The sequence below is a fragment of the Urocampus carinirostris genome, chromosome 1 (assembly GCF_059441175.1).
Source record: "Urocampus carinirostris isolate Australia breed hairy pipefish chromosome 1, RoL_Ucar_1.0, whole genome shotgun sequence".
Lineage (NCBI taxonomy): Eukaryota > Metazoa > Chordata > Actinopteri > Syngnathiformes > Syngnathidae > Urocampus > Urocampus carinirostris.
In genome coordinates, this window is record NC_142349.1 from 32,697,770 (window position 1) to 32,718,583 (window position 20,814).

Genomic DNA, 20,814 nt, shown 5'->3' on the forward strand with positions numbered 1-20,814 from the left:
TTTTGATTTTGATCCATCTAGCATCGACTGGCGGGAGTTTTTGTGTTGCTCACGTCGTCGCGACTACGAGATCGATTCATATTCAGATTCCTACTATAGCAGAATTCTGGACTGAGATTTTTTATCTCGAACAGTTGAAAAGTTTCAGGTAAGTATCTCGGAATGTAATGTGAGGATCAGGGTCACCAATTGCGTTTGGAACTGGACACACCTGTGCTCAATCTCTCAACACCTGACAGTGATTACCATGACCCTTTGTGAAGAATGTTTGGAAAGCACACGGTGTCAGGTCATTGCCACTGTTATGTTTTGGTAATAAATACCATTTTGTTGAGCACACCTCCGGGCATTTCGGTCCACCTATGGAAAAGAGATAAATGTATTCATTTTACTTCATTACTGCATCTTCTTGAGTGGCACGGCTTCCAATACGTTTCACACTCGTTTGTCTGATAACAATTTGGCTTCTAAACGTTTTGCCATTTCAGTATCACTTGCCTTGAGAATCACAAATGTCTTCATAGCTGTTCTCATGGTGGTGGCAAACTAGCCATTGATGACATCATTCCCTCCTTTTATAAACGCCTACGGCAAGTATAGTGTATTTCTGACTGTTGTTCTTGCAGTTTTTTTGTAAATAATACAATGAAACTGTCAATCAAATGATTTTCGGTATGTATTGTAGGGGTCTGGCGTGCCTCTGTCCACCAGAGGGCACTTATTCAGTTGGTAAGTGATACAGGTGTGTCCAATCACCCCTCACGCACCTTCATAAAGACATTTTGGACAGCATCCAGTTTCATTTTTCACTAACCACTTTTCACTAACAATGTCATTACCTTTTTTTTTTGCAGTTCAATCGTGGTTTCTGAGGTTTTGTTTTTGTTCTTTGTTTCAGAACGTTTTAATGTTGTTTTGATCATTCGTCTATTTCTGTATTGAGGATTTTGGTAATAAATGGCATATTTTTGAGCACCTTGGAACGCTTCCAGCCTCTTGCGTTTGGGTCCACTGCAAAACTACAACATTCATATTTTTTTTCCTATCCGTAACTTAAATACAGTGTGCCATTGCCATAGCAACAAGGCTTGGCTAATGCCCCGAATATCCATCTATATGCTCAGTTGCCGACGAATGACGGCAGTTTAGCCTAGCCACACGCCAGAATGTGCACTCCAGGCCATATCACTTCAATCATAAGAAGGGGCGAAAAGTGGGAAGAATATACACAAAAACGCATCCCTTCACTTAAACACAGTGGAGAGCACGATTATAAACCGCGGATGAAGCATAAAGTGGTGATAAGAAAGCAAAATTGCGCGTCCTAAATTTGTAATTGGTGCTTTGGCAACCAATGCGCATCCTTCCTCCACATCAGCTGCCACCGTGGGGCATTTGTCGACGTCACTGCATTTTTTTTTCGTCGCTCTCAATTTTTTTATGTTCCAGCAGGAGAGCTTTCCATCCTTCCTTCCTTTCCTCGTGCCTGCCTGCTCTTTTTCTACACCGCCCACTCCTTCCCAACCATTGATCCGACCATTCGCCGGCTCCTTCGCCTTATTATATCACGCGCTGTGCGCATTTGTACGCCTCTCCGAAGCCTTTTTTGGTGGATTTTATTACTGATACCTATAGAAACGCGTCCTTATCACGATTTCTTAAAAAACTGAATTCGACCATGGCGAGTGCGGAGGATAAACCGACCAACAAGGCGGATGGGTCCAGCTGGAAGGACTCCTTCTACAATCCGAGGACCGGAGAGGTTCTGGGACGCACGGCCAGCAGCTGGGGTAAGAATGAGACCCTCGCACTGCTTCTTCATTCATGTTGGAATTTGACATGTGTTAATGCGGTGTTTAAAGACGTGGGGCTTTAAAGATAACTGGGGAGGGGGCAGGAGCTTATGAGGGTCCATCACAGGCCTACTTGAAGGTGTAAAGGAGAAGCCTGCACCATGATGATGTGCTTTCAAACATGCAAGGATGCAGGAGTGAGTCCTTAACACCTGAACAGGATTTTGAAAGCAACCTGGCTTTTGTGTCTTTGCATGAGAACATGATAGAGGAGCAGGCCTTAGAATCCCATCACAATCCCTTGCTTCACCTATATGATGCTTTTTATGTAATGATGGTCAGGGGTAGCGGTAGTAACACAGCATCCAGCTCCTATAGGCTGCTGAGCGGGGCCGTCATGCAGTCCGGGCCCCCACCCTTATACCCCCTCCACCCCCTTGTGCTGCTGTGCAGTGGGATGCTCCATTGCAGTTGCATGGCCGCCCACATTAGCATGCCTGTCAAGGTCAAATGGGATTCCCTCACTTCTTTTTCCTGTCTTTTGCCACTCCGCTGACCCGCTTTGAGCACTAAGCATTGTGGGATACCATTGGGGAGGAATGACGGAAATGTGGTGAAGAGGGTCAGGGGAGAGGTCCCCCATTAGCTTATGTGAAAGAGGGCACCAGTGATTATAAATGCATGTTTTTACTTCTATATTCTATCAGGAGAATTTGTTTGGAATAATATGTTACTTTGTAATAAGCATCACTGTAGCGGGAAGGCTGCCAAGATATTTTTCTTGACCAAGCAGTTTTTGTGCAAAGGCCTTTCTAGCATAGCATCCCCCCACCCCCTTTATTTTGACCTGTCAGTGGGAATGCAAGTCCGGTATATCTTATATTAGAACAGGAGAGTCTCAAGATTATATCCTAATACAGAGGTCACAAAACGATGGCCCTTGGATGGTATTAGCCCCGTCAACTGATTAAATCCGGCCCGTGAGATGATGATGAGAGACACATAAGAAAAAAATCAAACTACTTCTAGTCAAACAATGACCTGCAGTTTCTGACATGTCCACTATATCACCGAAGCCACACACCAAGCGACCCAATGTATCTGAATATGCTGACTATAATTTATCAAACAGAAATTTGTTGCCCATTCAGATAATAATGGCATTTTACTAAAATGAAGGCCTTTGATTCAGGCAATACAATTGCACTCACCTGGATTTTTTTAGCCTGTGTCTCTGTGTACCCCTTTATAAACTGTTTTTATTGCGCCCATGGCCAACATTCATAGAGCTACATTGCGTGTTGAGGCGCGGTTTACTTATCCCCATGTTGCTGCTTTACAAATTTGTATTATGTATTGTGTTCTGCATTCTAATGAGCTAAACAGAGGAAGATGCTTTCTATCGCCCAAAAAGTTGGACTTCTCCACCCACTACACTTGTTTTGGTGGTCTCTAGTGGCTCCCTAGCCACCCGTTAAAAACTTTTTTAAAATAGAAAAATATATGGTTTCTGTTGGACAGAACCGGAACGCAAATGCAGTTTTCCATAACAGCCACATGATGGCGGCAAAGTCTAAAGAAATACTTAATCCTGTTAATTGGGTTTGTTCCTGAGTAGTAAATAAAAAAAGGTTTTAACATTGCAGGTTTTGACTATCGGGGGACATTTTTGAAATGCGACCCCCACAAAAAAACGAAGGGATTACTGTGTATGCTTTTTTTCAATTAATGTTATTTGTAAAGATATTAAATTTCATGCAATAAATCACTTCTGAAGTAGCCCTATCGAATTGTGGTTTTCAATGCAAATGATTAAATGTAGTGTTTCAAAATTTAAGATATTACTTTGCTGTTACTCTTAACGTTTTTTTATTTATAAAGGAACATACTTATTTGTATATTTTGTGTGTTGTAAAATAGTAATGAATTGGTTTGATATCTATTTTCCTCATGTATTACCAAGGTATCAGATTTAAAACTATGTATCTCCATAAACAGGAGACCTCTGGTCTAATCTATCGAGGAACTATTTAAATCAGGGTTGGACAAATTAAGTTCCACATGCTCCAATTGGCCTACTTTAAACTTAGGTTTTTAAATCAGGGCCAATTATATTATTTTTTTCTTTCTTTTTTTTTCCAAATACCACAAATGTTTTTTTAGTGCCATTTTTGTCCTTGGTGTCAGAATGATTTTTGTAAAATATCAGGTACATTTAAGTAATGTTAAATGTATGTTTTAATATCATTTTTGGTGTAAGAACCAAAACAGAGGGTGGACCCAAACGTGTAACGTTTTCACACCAAGCTTTATATTACGGAAACGGGGCAGTCATGCGCGGAAACACAAATGCCAGCGATTCGGCAATCGCTTGGCAGAAGAAGTGAGACAGAGAAGTCAGGTGCCTGAAAACAGGAAGCCAGGGGCAGACGAGATCAATACCAGACAGGACAGACGGGATCAATACCAGATACAGGATACACGAGCAGATACCGGACAGGACGGGACAGACGGGATCGATACCTGATACAGGATGGACGAGCAAAATACCGGATACTGGATAAACGAGTAGGATTCCGGACAAAAGGGATCGATACCAGATACAAGATGCACGAGCAAGATACCGGACAAGACGGGAAAGACGCGATCCATACCGGATACAGGGTGCACAAGCAAGATACCGGACAAGGCGACACAGACGGGATCGATACCGGATACTGGATACAACAGCAAGATACCAGACAGAGTAAAAATGCATGTCTTGCAAGTGTAGAGGTTTGATGACGGACTGACAAGGAGTAAATGAGAGCACTGAGTTTAAATAGGAGGGGAGCCAAACAGGCAACGAGCAGCAGCTGGCACCAAACGAGCGGGCCCAGGTGAGGGCAATGGGCATTTGTGACATTTGGATTGTGCAATTAAAAAAAATGTTTTAGACTTTTTTATTTTATTCATCAAGATATTCATAAAATGCCATGTGTGAGTTTTTGAATGCATATTATAAAATATACTGCCTAGAGGTTGGTTTGTTTTAACTCAAAATGATATGCATGTATATTTATTCATAAATAAAATATATCTTTTATTTCTTCATGTGTTGCCAAAGTATCAAATTTGAGATTATCTATTAGCAGATACCAATTAAATTAGTCATTTTTTTTAAAGTCCTGGAACCCTCCCCTCTGTCAAATTGTTTAACCCAATGCGGCCTGCCACTCACAAAGGATTTCTAAATGAATTATTCAATTTCTCCACTCCTTAAATTGTTGCACTCATTAGCAAAGCTCTACACAAATCTTTGCAAAAGAATGGCTATTGTTTTCAATTAAATAATAGAAGTACTGTAGGTGGAAAGATCTCGACTTCTCTCAACACATCAGTGCGGCATTAATATCAATCATTCTACAATGAAAATAAATAATGATGCTTGGAGCACTTTTCTCTTTGTCTACCTACTGCTGTAGAGTTTACGGTCAACACCTAAAAAGAAGTCAATATTGCCCGGTTTCACATATAGAGGACTCTCTCAGGAGATTTGGATACTGTAATATTCACGCATCCAAACAAATCGTCCAAAGTGCCTGACTTTACTCCACACGATATGTACCACTGTCCTGTAAATGGAGTACCTCCATTCACCAATGCTGATCTAAAAGCTTATAAAAGTCTGGATGCTTAGCAGTTTTTCGTAGCTGGTACGCGTTGCTGCACCCTCAGCAGGAAATGTCTCCCTTGCGCAAAAGTTTATAAAACAACTTTGTATCTAAATATTGGGGGAATGTAATAAGTCAATAAAGGTTGAGGTTTTTGAGTTTTTCCTTGCCCTCATGCAGGTTTTAGACTAGGGGATGGTGAAATAATATTCTGTGGTTTGCAATAATCTGTGGTCTGTGCAACCCTTTTTAGACTCTTTATGATTAAGGGGTAAACAAATAAACATGACTTGACTTGACTTGATAAAATCTTTTTTTCAGTAATGCAAAATAAAAAAGTCATACATTCTGGATTAATTGCAAATCATCTGCAATTTTGCAAGGATTTTATCATTTTAATATGGCTGATTATGGCTTGCACAGTGCTCATTGGGATGTTTAAAGCTTGGGAAATCTTTTTGTATCCAAAACCGGCTTTAAACTTCTCCACAACAGTATTTCTGACCTGCCTGGTGTGTTCCTCGTTCTTCATGATGCTCTCTGCGCTTTAAACAGACCTCTGAGACTATCACAGTGCAGGTGCATTCATACAAAGACTTGATTACACACAGATTCCCATCTTGCGTACTAGTATACTTTGTGATGATATTTTAATATTTTGAGATGGGATATTTAATTTCTTGCCATAATATTTAAACAATAAAATACATTATTTCATCATTGCATTATTTCAGTTGATTTGTAATTCAACCACAATGTATGATTGTTTTTTTTTATTATGTTACAGAAACGAAACGGTTCCACAAAATTCAAATTTTCCTACACACACCTCTATGAATATACTTTAAATATAAGAACTCACTCAAATTTATTTGTAAAGTTAGTCCGTACTGTTATTTAGTCCAATGTGTGCCTTGCTGAGCGCAGCACTAGTATCTCAAATCGTGTAAGTCAATGCATTAATAACTCAGTCACAATGACCTACAGCTCAGACTTTGTATGGAGTCTTACAAAATCGTTTCTCAATGAAATTTCTACTCATTTCAATTTTTGTAATTGTGACCAGTCCAGCCCTTTGAGACACTTTGTGATCAAGGAATATACATATAAATATGACTTGCCCTGAGAACATGAGATACTAGTGTCGTGCGTTTCGGATATAGTCACAAATTGAATGAGACTAGATTGAAGAACAGTACTTCTTTCTTTTTCATTTTGTTAAAAGGATTTATTTTGCTGTGTCGTGAGACAACTTGCGGCATTATTTCTGCAAATTTGGAGAAACGTAGCCGAGAAAAGGTCTGTAGCTTCATTCCAAAAGATGAAAGCTGGCCGATATTACTATCAGCAGCATTTCACCCTTTTCATCCAAAATGGTTTCCCTCACAGGGATGGACTACTTAAGTATAGATAGATCAGTGTTTCTCAACTGGTGGTTCCTGATGGGAAAAGTGGTTCAAGGACCATGTTTTCGTGAATCGTGGGTTTATCCTTGGCAAAATAACGCTAAGTAAAAAACAATGAGAGTCATTTACGCTCCTTAATCGTAGATGTTGATAATGCCCTAAACATGTGAGTTGATACTTGCCATTTAACACCCCCAGAAAAATATAAGTAAAGTTTGTTAGTAGAAGTTGAGCATGGCGAAACAAGTATACAGCAAATGATATAGGAAATTGATTTTATTATTTTTAAGACAGGGGACAAAAAGCTCAGTGTGTTTTGTCCAGTGAGGTGCTAGCACACGAAAGCATGAAGCAGTCATTTAATGTGTGTGCATGTTGAGTCTGGTAAAAATAGCTCAAGCTATTGAAGTCAAGATTCTTTCGATTTCATAAAAAACAACTAATTGAGCACCAAAGGGAACATCACATGAAGTTAAACATAAAAACAAAAACAAAAAAACAAGAATATATGCTACTCTCTCTAGTTTCAACTGATCAATCCATCGATTCAGCTATGTCATACATAAGGTCCGTAAACCAGATTAAATCATCCAACGGGTAGGTTCCGGCCTTACATTTCTGAAAATGTCAAAAAAAGGAGCGAATCCAGGTCAATTCTTTCTAAAGTTAAACAAATGCAGACCACATGCTCCCTCTGGCCACTAGAGGGCAATGTCGAGTTTATGTAGTTAGTGGGTCGGTTCAGGTGTTAAAATGCAGTTGAAGCATTCAATGACAACCATAAAAATCGTTTTTACCCGTAGTTTGTAAATAAATGCGTTGTGTTTAGAAAAGATCTCTCGTCATCCGTGGTTGATGCAGTCTGAGAACATAATATCAAAACAAAGCTAAACATTTGGAGTTGACATTATTTTACTGATCTGGCCCCATAGCCAAACTGAGTTTGACATCCCTGCTTGAATTCAATATGTTTGAGAAAATGAATTCTTTTCTTGATTTGGGTCCCGTCTTGTAATTTAGATGGATTTGTGCTTCCTGAAGTCAGACCATTTGGGAACCACTGGTATAGATGACAAGGAAATTTGTTCTTGCGTGTAGTTTGTGTCAGAAATGACCAGTAACTCAAAGCTTCTCTTTTGTGTTGCCTGGTGTAGCCTTGATCTTGCTGTTCTACCTGGTGTTCTACTGCTTCCTGGCTGGCATGTTCGCCCTGACCATGTGGGTGATGCTGCTTACTCTAGATGACCATGTGCCCAAATACAGAGACCGTGTTCCTTTCCCAGGTTAGTGCCTCCTCCATCTTTCATTGCACTACAGTAAACCTTTCAGCTCATTGCCAGGATGCCTCCATTCATTATTCATGGCAGTCAAACGATGTATTTCAATGTAGATCTTTGCTGTATTATAAATTTACCGTTTTTGAGTATTGCTTCCTTCACTTCTCCTCCTCTTATTTTATTGAAGGTTTGGTCGTACTTCCGAACACTCCGGACATCAGTTTCAGCATGTCCGACCCCACAAAATATTCTTCGTACGTGGACGACCTGGAGAACTTCTTGCAGAGTGAGAACATAACAGATTCATTACTTTATTGGTAGTTTCAATGAGGCAGAACTGACGGATCGCTACCCTTAGTGGTCAAGGCAAGGACCATAATTACAATCTATGGCCAAGGCACTTTTTGGTAAGTCGGCAGCCGACTATTGAATGGCTTTACCAAAAACACCAGAAAGCTGTCGAGAAAAATACTTTGCCGCTAATCTATTTTGGTCCATGTGATACCTCTGTCTTGGAAATGAAAATAAAATGTCAGTAGCTTATTAATATGATATCAGTCATTCACCTGATAGAATCCATCTTTAGCCCCGTTGTTAAATAAATTAAGGTTGTTTTATTTTAAGCAAAGGTGCAAACGATGTAAATTAAAGGAGACATCTTTTTTTTCTGAGATTATCTTAGTGTACTTTGGATAATTTGTTAAAAAGTATTTCTCAATTAATTGCATGGGACTCCACTTTTATTTTTATCTTCATTATTATCGCGAGTTATAATTTTACACAATGTAGTTCAGCAGAAAGAATCAACAGAAAGTGGAGTGTTAATGTATATGACTGATAAAATAACACACCTACAATTAACTACAAATATATACAGTGTTACTATCAGGTGCAATCCAACTGATTCACTGCCATTGAAGGCCAGACAAGTCATCCCCATTAACTCATTTATTGTCATCGACTGCTATAAATGCCAATGGCAGTGAATAAGTTGAAATAATTTTCAAAAGAAAACAAATGGTTATGAGTTACTAAATACCATGTGTATACATTTTGATATGACTTGATGTTGCAATAAAAAGATTTCATTTTCAAGTAATATTCAAAATTTTTGATCAGTTGATCATTATTTGTCATACCCGGGGGACGCAACTTTATCTTTATGTTTTAACAAATTCAATTTATTATGTGTGCTTAGCCATTTTGCCAATTTAGCCACAAAAATGAGAATTGTAGCACTGCACTGAAATAAATGAAAAAGCGCAGCGACAAGTAGAATTGGTTTTGTCTGCTGCCCCACACATCCTCGATCGCTGACCTGTGTCCACCATCTACTTTCAGAGTATTACAATGACACCGAACAGGAGAAGAATATGGAATGCACCAAAGGAGAATATTTCCTGCAGGATGAGGAACCAGAAAAGAAAGCGTGTCGCTTCAAGAGGGCTTCGTTGAGTTTCTGCTCCGGCTTGTCTGACACATCCTTCGGTTACGCTCAGGGAAAACCATGTGTCCTTCTGAAACTCAACAGGGTGACTAGGACCACAACTCATGGCCTTTGTGTCGAATCATGAAAAATCATGGGCAGATGAAGAATTTAAAACATCATAAACAGCAGAGATTATTGATATTTTTATAGTTTGGTAGACAATGAAAATAATTAGAGAAGACATTAATACATTTTGAACAGGAGAGGGCAAAAACCCTCACAATGTGGAATTCCATTAGATGGGTAGACACTAATAATTCCTGAAACGCTTGCATTTGAGCCTTCCACCTTATTCGGTTCCTGATAATTTAGTCAACCTTCAAAACAAGGTAAAAAAAAACATTAATGAAATTCTAACTTGCAAGGAGAACAGAAGTGGACTGTAAAAACCCCTCACAGTGAAGCCAAATTCCAAATCTGTTCTAAAAGCCCACCCCTGAGCCCCTTTCTTTTTATTGAATCTCTTACAAGGTTACAAAAGCAGATCCTCTCTAAAGGGTTTGGTAATCAAAGAACAGCAACATTATTGGCCGATAGTGAGAATGATCTAAACAGTCCAAAGCTGTCTAAATACGGACAACAGTGACATATAATAGTCAAAAAAATGAACTAGCATCATAGGCAATGTTCTTTGTCAGTGTCAATTATCAAAAACATAATGAAATGATCAGAGGATCATTTTTAATATGTATTCAGGCAGACAGCAACAGGTGGCTCTGGAGCCGTATGTGGCTCTTTGTTGCCCCATAGTGTCTTTCTGGCGCTTTTTCAAAAAATGTGATATTGGAAAATGATGTTTTCTGTTGAAGAAAAAAAACATGACACAGACATTCTTGACATTTTCCAATATATATCGATATCCACAGTATACATATACTGTATGTGTTGCCTTCCTTTTTTCTAACTTTTTTGCGGCTCCAAACCTTGGGGTGTTTTCACCATTTTGGGTTGCCAGCCCCTGGTCGAGCCAAACGGTATTTGACCAACCAATTAGGTGCCGGGAGCCTGCTATGTAACCTATGAAGTACATATTTGAAAACCACCTACACGTACTAAAAGTAATGCAGACAAGGGTGAAACTACAAAATGACAGAATATCGTGTTTTTAATCCATTATTGTGTGTTTTAATCCGAATGAATTTCTCTGCTCTTCTTGTAGATCATCGGTTTGAAGCCGCTCGGGAATCCGTACGTCAACTGCACCGCCAAAGTAAACTTTTCCACTCCCAAATAAACATGCTTGTATGTGTATTTATTTTTTTGTCTCTCTCATTTTGCCCATGAACAAAAAAAGTGTTGGAAACAAGCGTGTTAACATTCTGTTTTGTTGATCTTAATTATTTCACCCCCCCCTTTTTTCTGTCTGTCTGTTTCGTTTCTTAACGACTTTCTTCTGCATGCTGTCAGTGGCGACTTTAGGGTAAGATGGTATGTCAAGATCCCGGGTGGGAGTATTAGTCTTGAGAATAAGAGGCGTAGAAACCCACAATGGCTCCAGAACCCTCTCCCTTTGTCATTTCCTAGCCATAATGTGCGCCGCAAATAGCACACCGAAAACAAAGCATACCAACATTATCACGTCATTACAAACTCCGCACCAATAAAAGAACGTCATTGCTCTGTGTTTTGCTGTTCCCGGTTTCTCATAACGCGAGAGTGGTAACTTGTGACCTCTTTTGCAGAGAGACAACCCGATTCAGATGCAGTACTTCCCCAGTAAGGGACACATTGACAAGATGTACTTCCCATACTACGGCAAGAAAGCCCACGTGAGTTTTTGGATCGTCAGCTTGTGTCGGAACCATTATTTCTTCTTAGAAGCAAACTGGGTTACATGATAAGGACTCCTCAAATGAGCTTCTATTGGTTCACATGCAAGATAAATAGGCACGTGTGCACAACATTCGTTACATAACACGTAACGTGTTGTGGATTTCTTTTTTTTTTTGCCATAGTTATATACACTCGAAGGAATAGTGGGTATTATTTACCGCCTCCTTGAGATAAAAAAAAACCCTTAATTAAAAAAAACAAACACATAATTGATTCAAATTGGCAAAAATACATGAACTATCATACAAACGTGCATCTTTGAAAATACTTCTTAGTTGCTCTATAAATACATTTGATTTGATTTATATCCATCCATCTATCTATTATCTGCACCGCTTAGCCTCAGTTGGGTCGCGGGGTTGGGGGTGCTGAAGCCAATCCCAGCTAACTTCAGGCAGTGGGCAGGGGAAATCCCGAACTGGTTGCCAGCCAGTCGCAGGGCACACAGGGACAGACAATTCCCTCGCTCATTCACACCTAGGGAAAATTTAGACCGGCCAATTTACCTGAAATGCATGTTTTTGGAATGTGGGAGGAAACCGGAGTGCCCGGAGGAAACCCACGCTATCACGGGGAGAACATGCAAACTCCGCACAGGAGGTTCGATCTCATGACCTTAGAACTGTGCCGCACACGCGCTAACCACTGCCCCGCCGTGCTGTCCATTTGATTTATATGTATTTAAAATATATTTCTTCATAATACAGATTTATGAAATTCTGGCGGGACCCATTAACCCCTGGTGGCCTGCCAGAATCTTCCTATATTTTGGAAACAGTGAAGGCGTTAAGTAGAACAATCAAGTATTTTTATCCTACTTGGTTACCCCCATCCAGCGATCCACCATTTACGTTGCGTGTGGTTTATTGCAGGTGAATTACACTCAGCCGCTAGTTGCTGTCAAGTTGCTGCTGGACCCAGCCGACTACAACAAGGAGCAGTTGGTGGAGTGTCGGGTAGAGGGATCTAACCTGCGCAATAACGATGAAAGGGATAAGTTCCTGGGCCGCGTCACTTTCAGGATCACGGTGACGGAGTAAAAAGGAAGGAAGATGCCGGTCAAAAGGAAACCCCAGAGCAAATGCTGCCCACCTTCGCCCACATTCGCTAAGGAAGGAAGTGTCAAATCCCTCTCAAGACAGCATTCGGGATGAGGCAGGAAGGAAGCCGCTTACGAATGTTGCGTTGATGACACGAATGACCCTTCTTTCCTTCGAGATTCCTTGCCGACCTCTGCAAAAGAGAACAAGACACAGGCTGTGATCCCGCTCCATCGCTGACACCTGTTGAAAAATCCTCCCGATCCCCAATTTTAGTTTCCTTTTGCTGTGATTAGCTGACTAAATAGCCAATGCGAGCAAGCCATTTGGAGCTATCGTTTTTTTGCTGATGCAACTCTTTTGTTTTGTGTAGATCGGGGTGTCAAACTCAATTTTCGTCTACAGCTACATCACTGTGGCGGTGTCACTGAGAGGGCATTATTAAATGTTTTATCACCTCGTCATATCGCTCAATAAAACATTTTATTATTTCCCTGTCAATACTACAACTCATAAAAAGTTAAGCATATTACGATAAGGGAGACATTTCTAGATGAACCTAAAACAAATTTGTTGCTAATGTGTCACACTACATTGTGCCTATCCGACTATTCTCTTACAAAAACTGAACAGAGAAAAGCATAAATGCCAACTGTTTGTTTTTAAGAATTGGTATTTTCTTCAGAAAATGAAAAAAAATAACAGCTTGGTTAAAGCTTGTTTAAAACCGGTAGTGGCTAGTGTTTACCAAAACGTCAATCTAATGTGATTGTTGGAGCAGTTATTTACTTAGTCTTAGAATAAATACTACTCTCAAGTTGACATTTTTTTACTGTTTTTTTGTTTTGTTTTAAAAACAGTAGATATCTTGGGAAAGATATTTTGAAAGGGGAGAAAAGCATGAGTCTAACACAAAAAACGGTAGTGATGGTAAGTATGGAAAATCCTTTTTTAATCCGATTTCAGAAAGACAGTTTTGCGGAGAAAGGTACCCTTTAAGCTTGAAGTGCCGTCAGCGGGTTAAACAGACGGAAGGGTCACTGAACAACAGTGCAGCAGTCAATAGTCATGAAAACTACGTTGGGCCAAATTTCCAAATCAAGTCATGTTCATTAACAGCATTTTAGGGTATTTTAACAGCAACTGTAGGTAGATTTTCGACACTGAGGTTTAAATCAAAGAGTGCTCTTGTCAGTGTCATGTGTCACAGTATCTTCCAACTACTGTTACCACTGCTAGCCATTCAGCAAATCAATGCTCAGTGATGTGAGAATACTACAAACAGTGTTGCCTTCACAGTATCGAAAACTGTTGGAATTTTTGTAATTTAGTGAATATAGATTAATGCATAACGGAATTCATTTTAGGGAGGCTTGGCCACTCACTGGGTGCTATTGGGCCACTAATTGAAATAGTTTTGTGCTATTGTATACTGTATCTTCTTTCAGTCTGCTTCCGTACATTCCGCTGTCAAATACAGCATGTGGGACCAAGTAGAATAATCAACTCTCAATTTATTACTGTCATAATCTGAAGTAGGGGTTTCGATCTCCAATCACTTGGGGGCCGCCACTGCTAGGGTTGGGTGACATGGGGCCAAATCAGACATTTAGCAAGAAAAGTTCTGCTGCTCTTAAATAACTTTCTTTTAATCCTATGCAAAATTAATTCTAAGAATTTTCTTTTAAGAAAATAAATAAATGAACCAGTCGTAAAATAATCCATAAATTACTTGGGCTGCACTGACATTTTCAACTTTTATATCACCTGGGGGGGACCGAGTTTGAAACCCCTGATTTAAAGCACTCTATGAAGAGGTAAATTTCTATTCCACTCAACAAATACATTGGATATATTTTGCACAACGTTGTAGATTTTTAGCCAAAACAATTTTTTTAAGAAAAATGCAATTTTGGTACAAATTTCTTCACGAAACAAATTAGCAAGAAACAAAATAGACCAACTTTGAGTTTGACACCTGAGGTGTAGTACACCTTCCTTCATCGCCATACAATACTTAAGCCACAGCAACTGGTTTTCAAAGCCAGGTTTCTCATCTGCAGCGCTTTTTTTTTTTTTTGCATTAGTATGACATATCACAAATACTCCATATGTTGATAATCATTATAAAATAGCTACTGTATTCCTATGTATATGAACAAAATTCCCTTTTACATATAGACACATAGTGAACCTTACCTTATTTAGGAATTAGTAGATAGATATTTGTGTTGCAGCCCGTGTCGCCGCAACTTTGTCTCGTGCTGTCTGTCTTGTCCGTTTGTCTGCATGTTGTTGTGTCTGCCTGTCCGTCGCTCAGTCTTCCTGTGCGGTCACCTCGCCATTGCAATATCCGACACGTGGGTGAACCCTTCAGGATTACATCAAATTGTCTCATTCTGTCTTGCCTGCTCCTCGCAAACGGAGGTGGGGTTAGATCTTGCATTTAAAGGGATTTTATTCATGATGCCTCGATATCCCGCTTGTGGTCGATGTACTAGCACTTGTTTGGACTCACTAGTAAGACATTAGTAGCAAATTGGGGGTACTAGAGTTAAGTTTAAACTTTAGTAGACACTCAAAATAGGAAGAGAAGACATCAATGGATTTTGAACTTGCAAGGAGAACTGGGAAGAAGGCCTTCAGATAAGAAATCTCCATCTAACTTCCCGGCGCCCCTGACCCTCCTCTTTTTATTAAATCTTGAAGGTTGCAAAAACAGATCAGCCCTAAGGGGTGTGGAAATGAAAGAACAAAAACATGATTGGCCAATAAGGACAACGATGTCAAAACAACAAACAACAGAGGGCAATAATAATCAAAATAAGGAAATGGCATCCTATGAAATTGCCTTCGCAATTGCTCAATATTAAAAACAGAATAAACATCAATTAGTAGTTTTTTTTCCCCCACTGTCCAGGTAATGGTTCACCGAAATTGCCATGGAAAACTCAAAATTTTTTAGGTGACCCCAAACCTTTGAACAGTAGTGTACATGACAAAAAAGTATAATGTAGGCCTATCTACTTTTTCTCATATGAATTATGACTAAATACACATGAAGATATTTACAGTTGTATACTGTATACTATACTTCATTTAACATTGATTTTGTTTATGAGTCGATTTATTTCATGAAAGTGCTTTTGAAACACTCAGAATGAAAGAAAAAGAATATATATTTGTCGCTCGATTAACACTACATTTGGTAATATGCATTAAAAAGAGCTCAAAATACAAAAGTGTTTTTTTCTTTATCAATAAAATAAGACATGATCAAATTTAAGACCCTCAAATAGATTGTCATTCCATTTTCAACATTTGGTTAGGCGAGCAGGATTAAACAGTATAGCAGTCTGTACGAGGCCTGCGGGTAATGCTTTGCCGACGCCTTTTCTAGAAGATTACCAATTGAGTTTATTCATATTACTGCTGCAACAAAGCTTAATGGTAAGGTTCTAATCGGAGGCAACAGTAATAACGGTAATACCGTGATGAATAATGCATAGCGCTTCTCCAAATGTGTTGCAATGTCTCACGAGTGAAGACAAAGTGGATACTGGTACATGGACATTAAAAAGGATACGATTGTGATGGAACCAATCCTCCAACAGCTTTCGCCGGTGCAAACAGAAGAGACACAACACGCACACGCTCAAAGTACACTTTAAATGGTTTGGAAGTCAGGAGAAGCACGCTGAGAGAAAAAAAAAAAGAGAGAAATAAAACGAGTCGAGTATTCACTGTAAGTATGTACTGTATATCTCTCCGTGATCTGCATATCTATCCGGGTCTCAAAGATTGTTTGTTAGCTCTTCTCTCTTCAGCCCGTTGCTCTGATTGTCTGCCAGTCTATTACTCTTACTCAATGTGTATATATATCTATACTGTAAACACGATCGGCCATATTGACTTAACTCACACGGTATTTTTGTCACAAAACACAATGTCTGTGGACTGTAAAATAATTTAAGCAAAGATTTACAAGAAATGATCTTATTCAAAGCTATGTTTACACCGTCTTGAAAGGAACCCACTTCTGAAAGAACAGCTTGTAACATCTTCTCAGGGTGCCTTAAGACCCGATGAAATCAATTGTGGAATAAAAATCATTTTGAAGAAAATGGTGGTTTTGGTGTGTGATTATTCCTCTAAGGAAAGGTTAGCAGCAAAAAACATAACGTGGATTGTGAAAGGTGATGGATTGAGGAAGGGAACAATGGAATAGAACACATATGTCAAAGTCAAGGCCCCAGGGCCTCATCAGGTACCCTACAATGTTTTCTTCAGCCCCAGAGTAATCTTGATCAATTGTATACACCAAGAACCGTTTTGTATATGATTTTACCTTAAATTACTTCACATTGCTCTTTATTTTATTGTAGTTTAGTGAATTTAGAGAAAATTGCTATTATTTTTTTCTTTGAAGTCTCACTTTTACTGGAATATAAAAGATAGGCAACTAGTGGTGCCAAAATATTACTATTTTTCATTTGATGTTCATGTAATAGGGATTTTCATATCAAGGAAATTTGTCTGTTGTTTCTCATCTATCCATCCATTCTCTTCCGCTTATCCGGGGTCGGGTCGCGGGGGCAGCAGCCTTAAAAGGGAAGCCCAGACGTCCCTATCCCCAGCCACCTCCTCCAGCTCATCCGACAGGATCCCGAGGCGTTCCCAAGCCAGCCGAGAGACACAGTCTCTCCAGCGTGTCCTGGGTCGCCCCCGGGGCCTTCTGCCGGTGGGACATGCCCGGAACACCTCCTGAGGGAGGCGTCCAGGAGGCATCCTTATCAGATGCCCGAGGCACCTCAACTGGCTTCTCTCAATGTGGAGGAGCAGTGGCTCTACATAGAGTCCCTCCCGGATGACAGAGATTCTCACCTTATCTTAAAGTGAGAGCCCAGCCACCCTGCGGAGGAAACTCATTTCGGCCACTTGTATCCAGGATCGTGTTCTTTCGGTCATAACCCACAGTTCATGACCATAGGTGAGGGTAGGAACGTAGATCGACCTTTTGAAGATTAAACATTACTGACAGAACCCTGTAAAAACATTGCTTTATTTATCTGATCACATTGGAAAACGTTTGTTGGATTTTCAAGAGGTAAAATTTGGTTCACTGGACCAGTGTTTTTCAACCAGTGTGCTGGCGCACACTGGTGTGCCGCTGGAATTTGCCCAATTTTATCTTTCCAAAAATCAGGCCATTATTCAGTATTTTTGCTTTCTTCAGACAAGGAACTCGTAATAGTCATCCATATCAGTAGGTGGCATTAGATTTTTATATAGTTTTTATATACTAATTATCTCCCAATGATGTAGCACACTACATTTAATAACTTAAGTTGTTTAACAAAGCGGTTTAAGATTGCACTGTGACAAATAAAAACATAAAGCACATCATTCTTTTTTATCTATTTAAGTATTATTTTCTTCGTTTTATCTGCTTATGAGTTTGTACAGTGAAATATTTGACATAACTTCATTTTCAAACATTTTCGACAGACGGTGTGCCTCGGAACCTTTGTATAAATAATAGTGTACCTTGGTTCAAAAAGGGTTGAAAAACACTGCACCAGACGGTGTGTCATTTTAACATTTTTCAACAATGAATCAGTCCTGCGTATTATTTTTATTCGGCCCTTTCATCCGTTTAACTTTGACCCCCTGGAATATAAGGTACCCCTTTAGAGTAATTGATTTCACTACAGGTTTTCTGATAGATTTTTACCCAAAGTGTCCAACCAAGTCTTTTTTAACCTGCAGTAAAGAATGAGCAGCTCCAGTCGAAATGTTGTTCTTATTTTGACTTTAAGTTGTTTGTTTTTTGTCATCTGTTTCCTGATGGATTATTATTTTTTTATGTTATCACTGCCACCCACAGAAAGACCATCCCTTTTTAAAATGGCTTCCAGTTATCTGTATTTTGAATACTAGGTAATTTAATTTAATTGGATGGCATATTGCCTTAATAACTACAATCGGCTATGGGCAAAAGAAAAGCAAATCTTATGGAATAAACACAGCAGAGCAATGGTGGTGGGAAAATGAAACTAATGATGAAAGTGAGTTCTACAATTTGAAAAAAAGAAAGCTTTTGGATCCGACAAATTTTGCAGCGTTTTAATAACGATAAGCCATGGTATTGTTACAAATAATCATTCCTTAATTTTCCACTCTGAAAGAACCAACCATCTCAAATTTTTAATGTACACAAACCTCAAACGCGACAAGAGGAAATAAACAATGGGCAGTATAAATGTCGCCGCGTGAGGTCGCTAAAGTCCGGACTAAAGTCTTTCCGTGCCCGGGACTTGGCAAAAACTGAAAAACCGTATCGCATCTTAAATGATTAGAATATCACCAAAACGCATACAAGTAGACTGTGAACAATAATAAGCAATGTTATAATAATGAAAGGCTTGTAATAGGTTTTTACTTAACGGCGTTATTTATAACAACATTATTCCCAACAATATTTATCTGTCTCGGCCTTTTCATAGATCTCCTATGTAGATTAGTATGTGCATATGATTCAAACTTCATTGAGTACTTGTGTGTGTGTGTACATATATAGACAAAATAACATGAACTGCTAAAACAGTAAAAAGAACTCCCCTAAATATACGTTCAGCCAGGTTTTTCATCGGTTTTCCTGAAGGAGACAGGCCTGATTAAAATATGAAACTCGTCTCTTCAGATTAATCAATCAATTACTTATAAATCAATAACTTCTATCCATCCATCCATTATATGCACTGCTTATCTTCAGTAAGGTCGCGGGGGTGCTGGAGCCCATCCCAGCCATCCTCGGGCAGTGGGCAGGGGACACCCTGAACTGGTTGCCAGCCAATCGCAGGGCACACAAGGACAGACAACTCACTCGCTCATTCATACCTAGGGACAATTTGGACCGGCCAATTAACCTGACATGCATGTTTTTTGAATGTGGGAGGAAACCGGAGTGCCCGGAGGAAACCCATGCAAGCAGGGGGAGAACAAGCAAACTCCACACAGGAGGTTCGATCTCACGACCTCAGAACTGTGCCGCGCACGCGCTAACCATTGCACCGCTGTGCTGCCCACTTATAAATCAATTAATTGTAAATATTTAATTGAAACCAATATGTGCTTCACCGAAGACTCGATTACACAAGGTGGATACTATTTATGGTAATCAGTCATTTAGGACAACATTGGATTCCTCAGAGAATTAGAGAACTTCTGGTGTGAGTTAGCTGCACTGAAAGTAAAGGTACAGAATCAAATTACATACCCTGCTTTTCTTTTTTTTCTTTTTTATCAACGTAGTTGTCGATTTTTGACTAAATAAATGTAGTAATTTCATATATTAGATTTATGTTTGAAACCTTAAATGTGGTAAAAAGGTTGAAAATCTCAAAGGAGTTGAATAAATCATATGACACTTTGTATATTGGAACATGAAAGATTTGGAGGGCACCTACAAATACTTGGGAATCCCACAGGTAAACCACAAACATGAAAGCATCTTAAATGTCAGGCACAATCAAATACCTGCAGAGGTGTAAGGCCGTTCCCTAAAAAGTCATCTGAATAGCAAAACTAAGATTGAAGCAATTCAGTTCACTTATGCCCTGCAAGTGATCCAATAGAATGCTGATCTAATATCCAGCCACTGGAAGAGACACATGCCACAGATATCGAGACTAGGAAGTTCCTTACCATGCATGAAGGTCCATCACCCCAAGGCTATTTGCAAAGAGAAACAATGATGCTAGGGTTAGGAAAGGGCTGTACTTAAAGACAGCACAGAGGCGCTGCTCAATAACGCACAGGAACAGGACTGGAACACAAGAACAATTGAGGCCAGGGTCTATCAAATCAGAAAAGACCCCATGTGCTTGCTGTGTGGAGAAGCACAGGCACACATTGTTAGTCTGCTGTTGTCACTAACAAACTTCTGAATTAGGGATGCACGAGCATGCTGTAGTTAGGACCTTAAGGGATTTGAGGATGATTTACCCAAAGAAGTCAAAAGGATAACAAGAGTTATCCCGTTATCAGCTAAGAGTTAAACTTGACGGTCAGTGCAGGCTCGAAACACTGCTTGAACGCAGCCATCCAGTACAAGAGTTAAGCCTAATAAGGTTTTCCCAGGGCTCCAAGTATTTAGGGGCAGCTGTTCCTAGAATCAAGGCTAAATGTTTTAACATTTCACACATATTGTTTTTAAGGTTCAAGTGGCAAAGAAATTTGCAGTACAAAATGCCAGCAATATTTGAACATCTGGCATTTGTGGGAGAAAGCCTTTAGAGTAATAGTACTTTCCAGCTAAAAT

At 39.5% G+C, this 20,814-nt stretch overlaps 1 protein-coding gene across 1 annotated transcript; it reads left to right on the forward strand.

The window, feature by feature from the left end:
* Nucleotides 1–1,399: 1,399 nt before the first annotated feature.
* atp1b3a (ATPase Na+/K+ transporting subunit beta 3a) lies at nucleotides 1,400–16,615 on the forward strand. Its single transcript, XM_088335597.1, has 7 exons — nucleotides 1,400–1,790; nucleotides 8,007–8,135; nucleotides 8,317–8,415; nucleotides 9,471–9,661; nucleotides 10,778–10,828; nucleotides 11,301–11,387; nucleotides 12,324–16,615. The coding sequence occupies exons 1-7, from the start codon at nucleotides 1,679–1,681 to the stop codon at nucleotides 12,489–12,491; spliced, it is 837 nt and encodes a 278-aa protein (XP_088191723.1). The 5' UTR covers nucleotides 1,400–1,678; the 3' UTR covers nucleotides 12,492–16,615.
* Nucleotides 16,616–20,814: the final 4,199 nt, after the last annotated feature.

What these genes read in the sequence shown, in the direction of transcription:
- atp1b3a (XM_088335597.1), top strand. Translation starts at nt 1,679, where the DNA reads ATGGCGAGTGCGGAGGATAAACCGACCAACAAGGCGGATGGGTCCAGC. An exon ending in AGACCGTGTTCCTTTCCCAG is followed by an intron (nt 8,136 to 8,316) that starts GTTAGTGCCTCC and finishes ATTTTATTGAAG; the next exon opens with GTTTGGTCGTACTTCCGAAC. An exon ending in ACGTCAACTGCACCGCCAAA is followed by an intron (nt 10,829 to 11,300) that starts GTAAACTTTTCC and finishes CCTCTTTTGCAG; the next exon opens with AGAGACAACCCGATTCAGAT.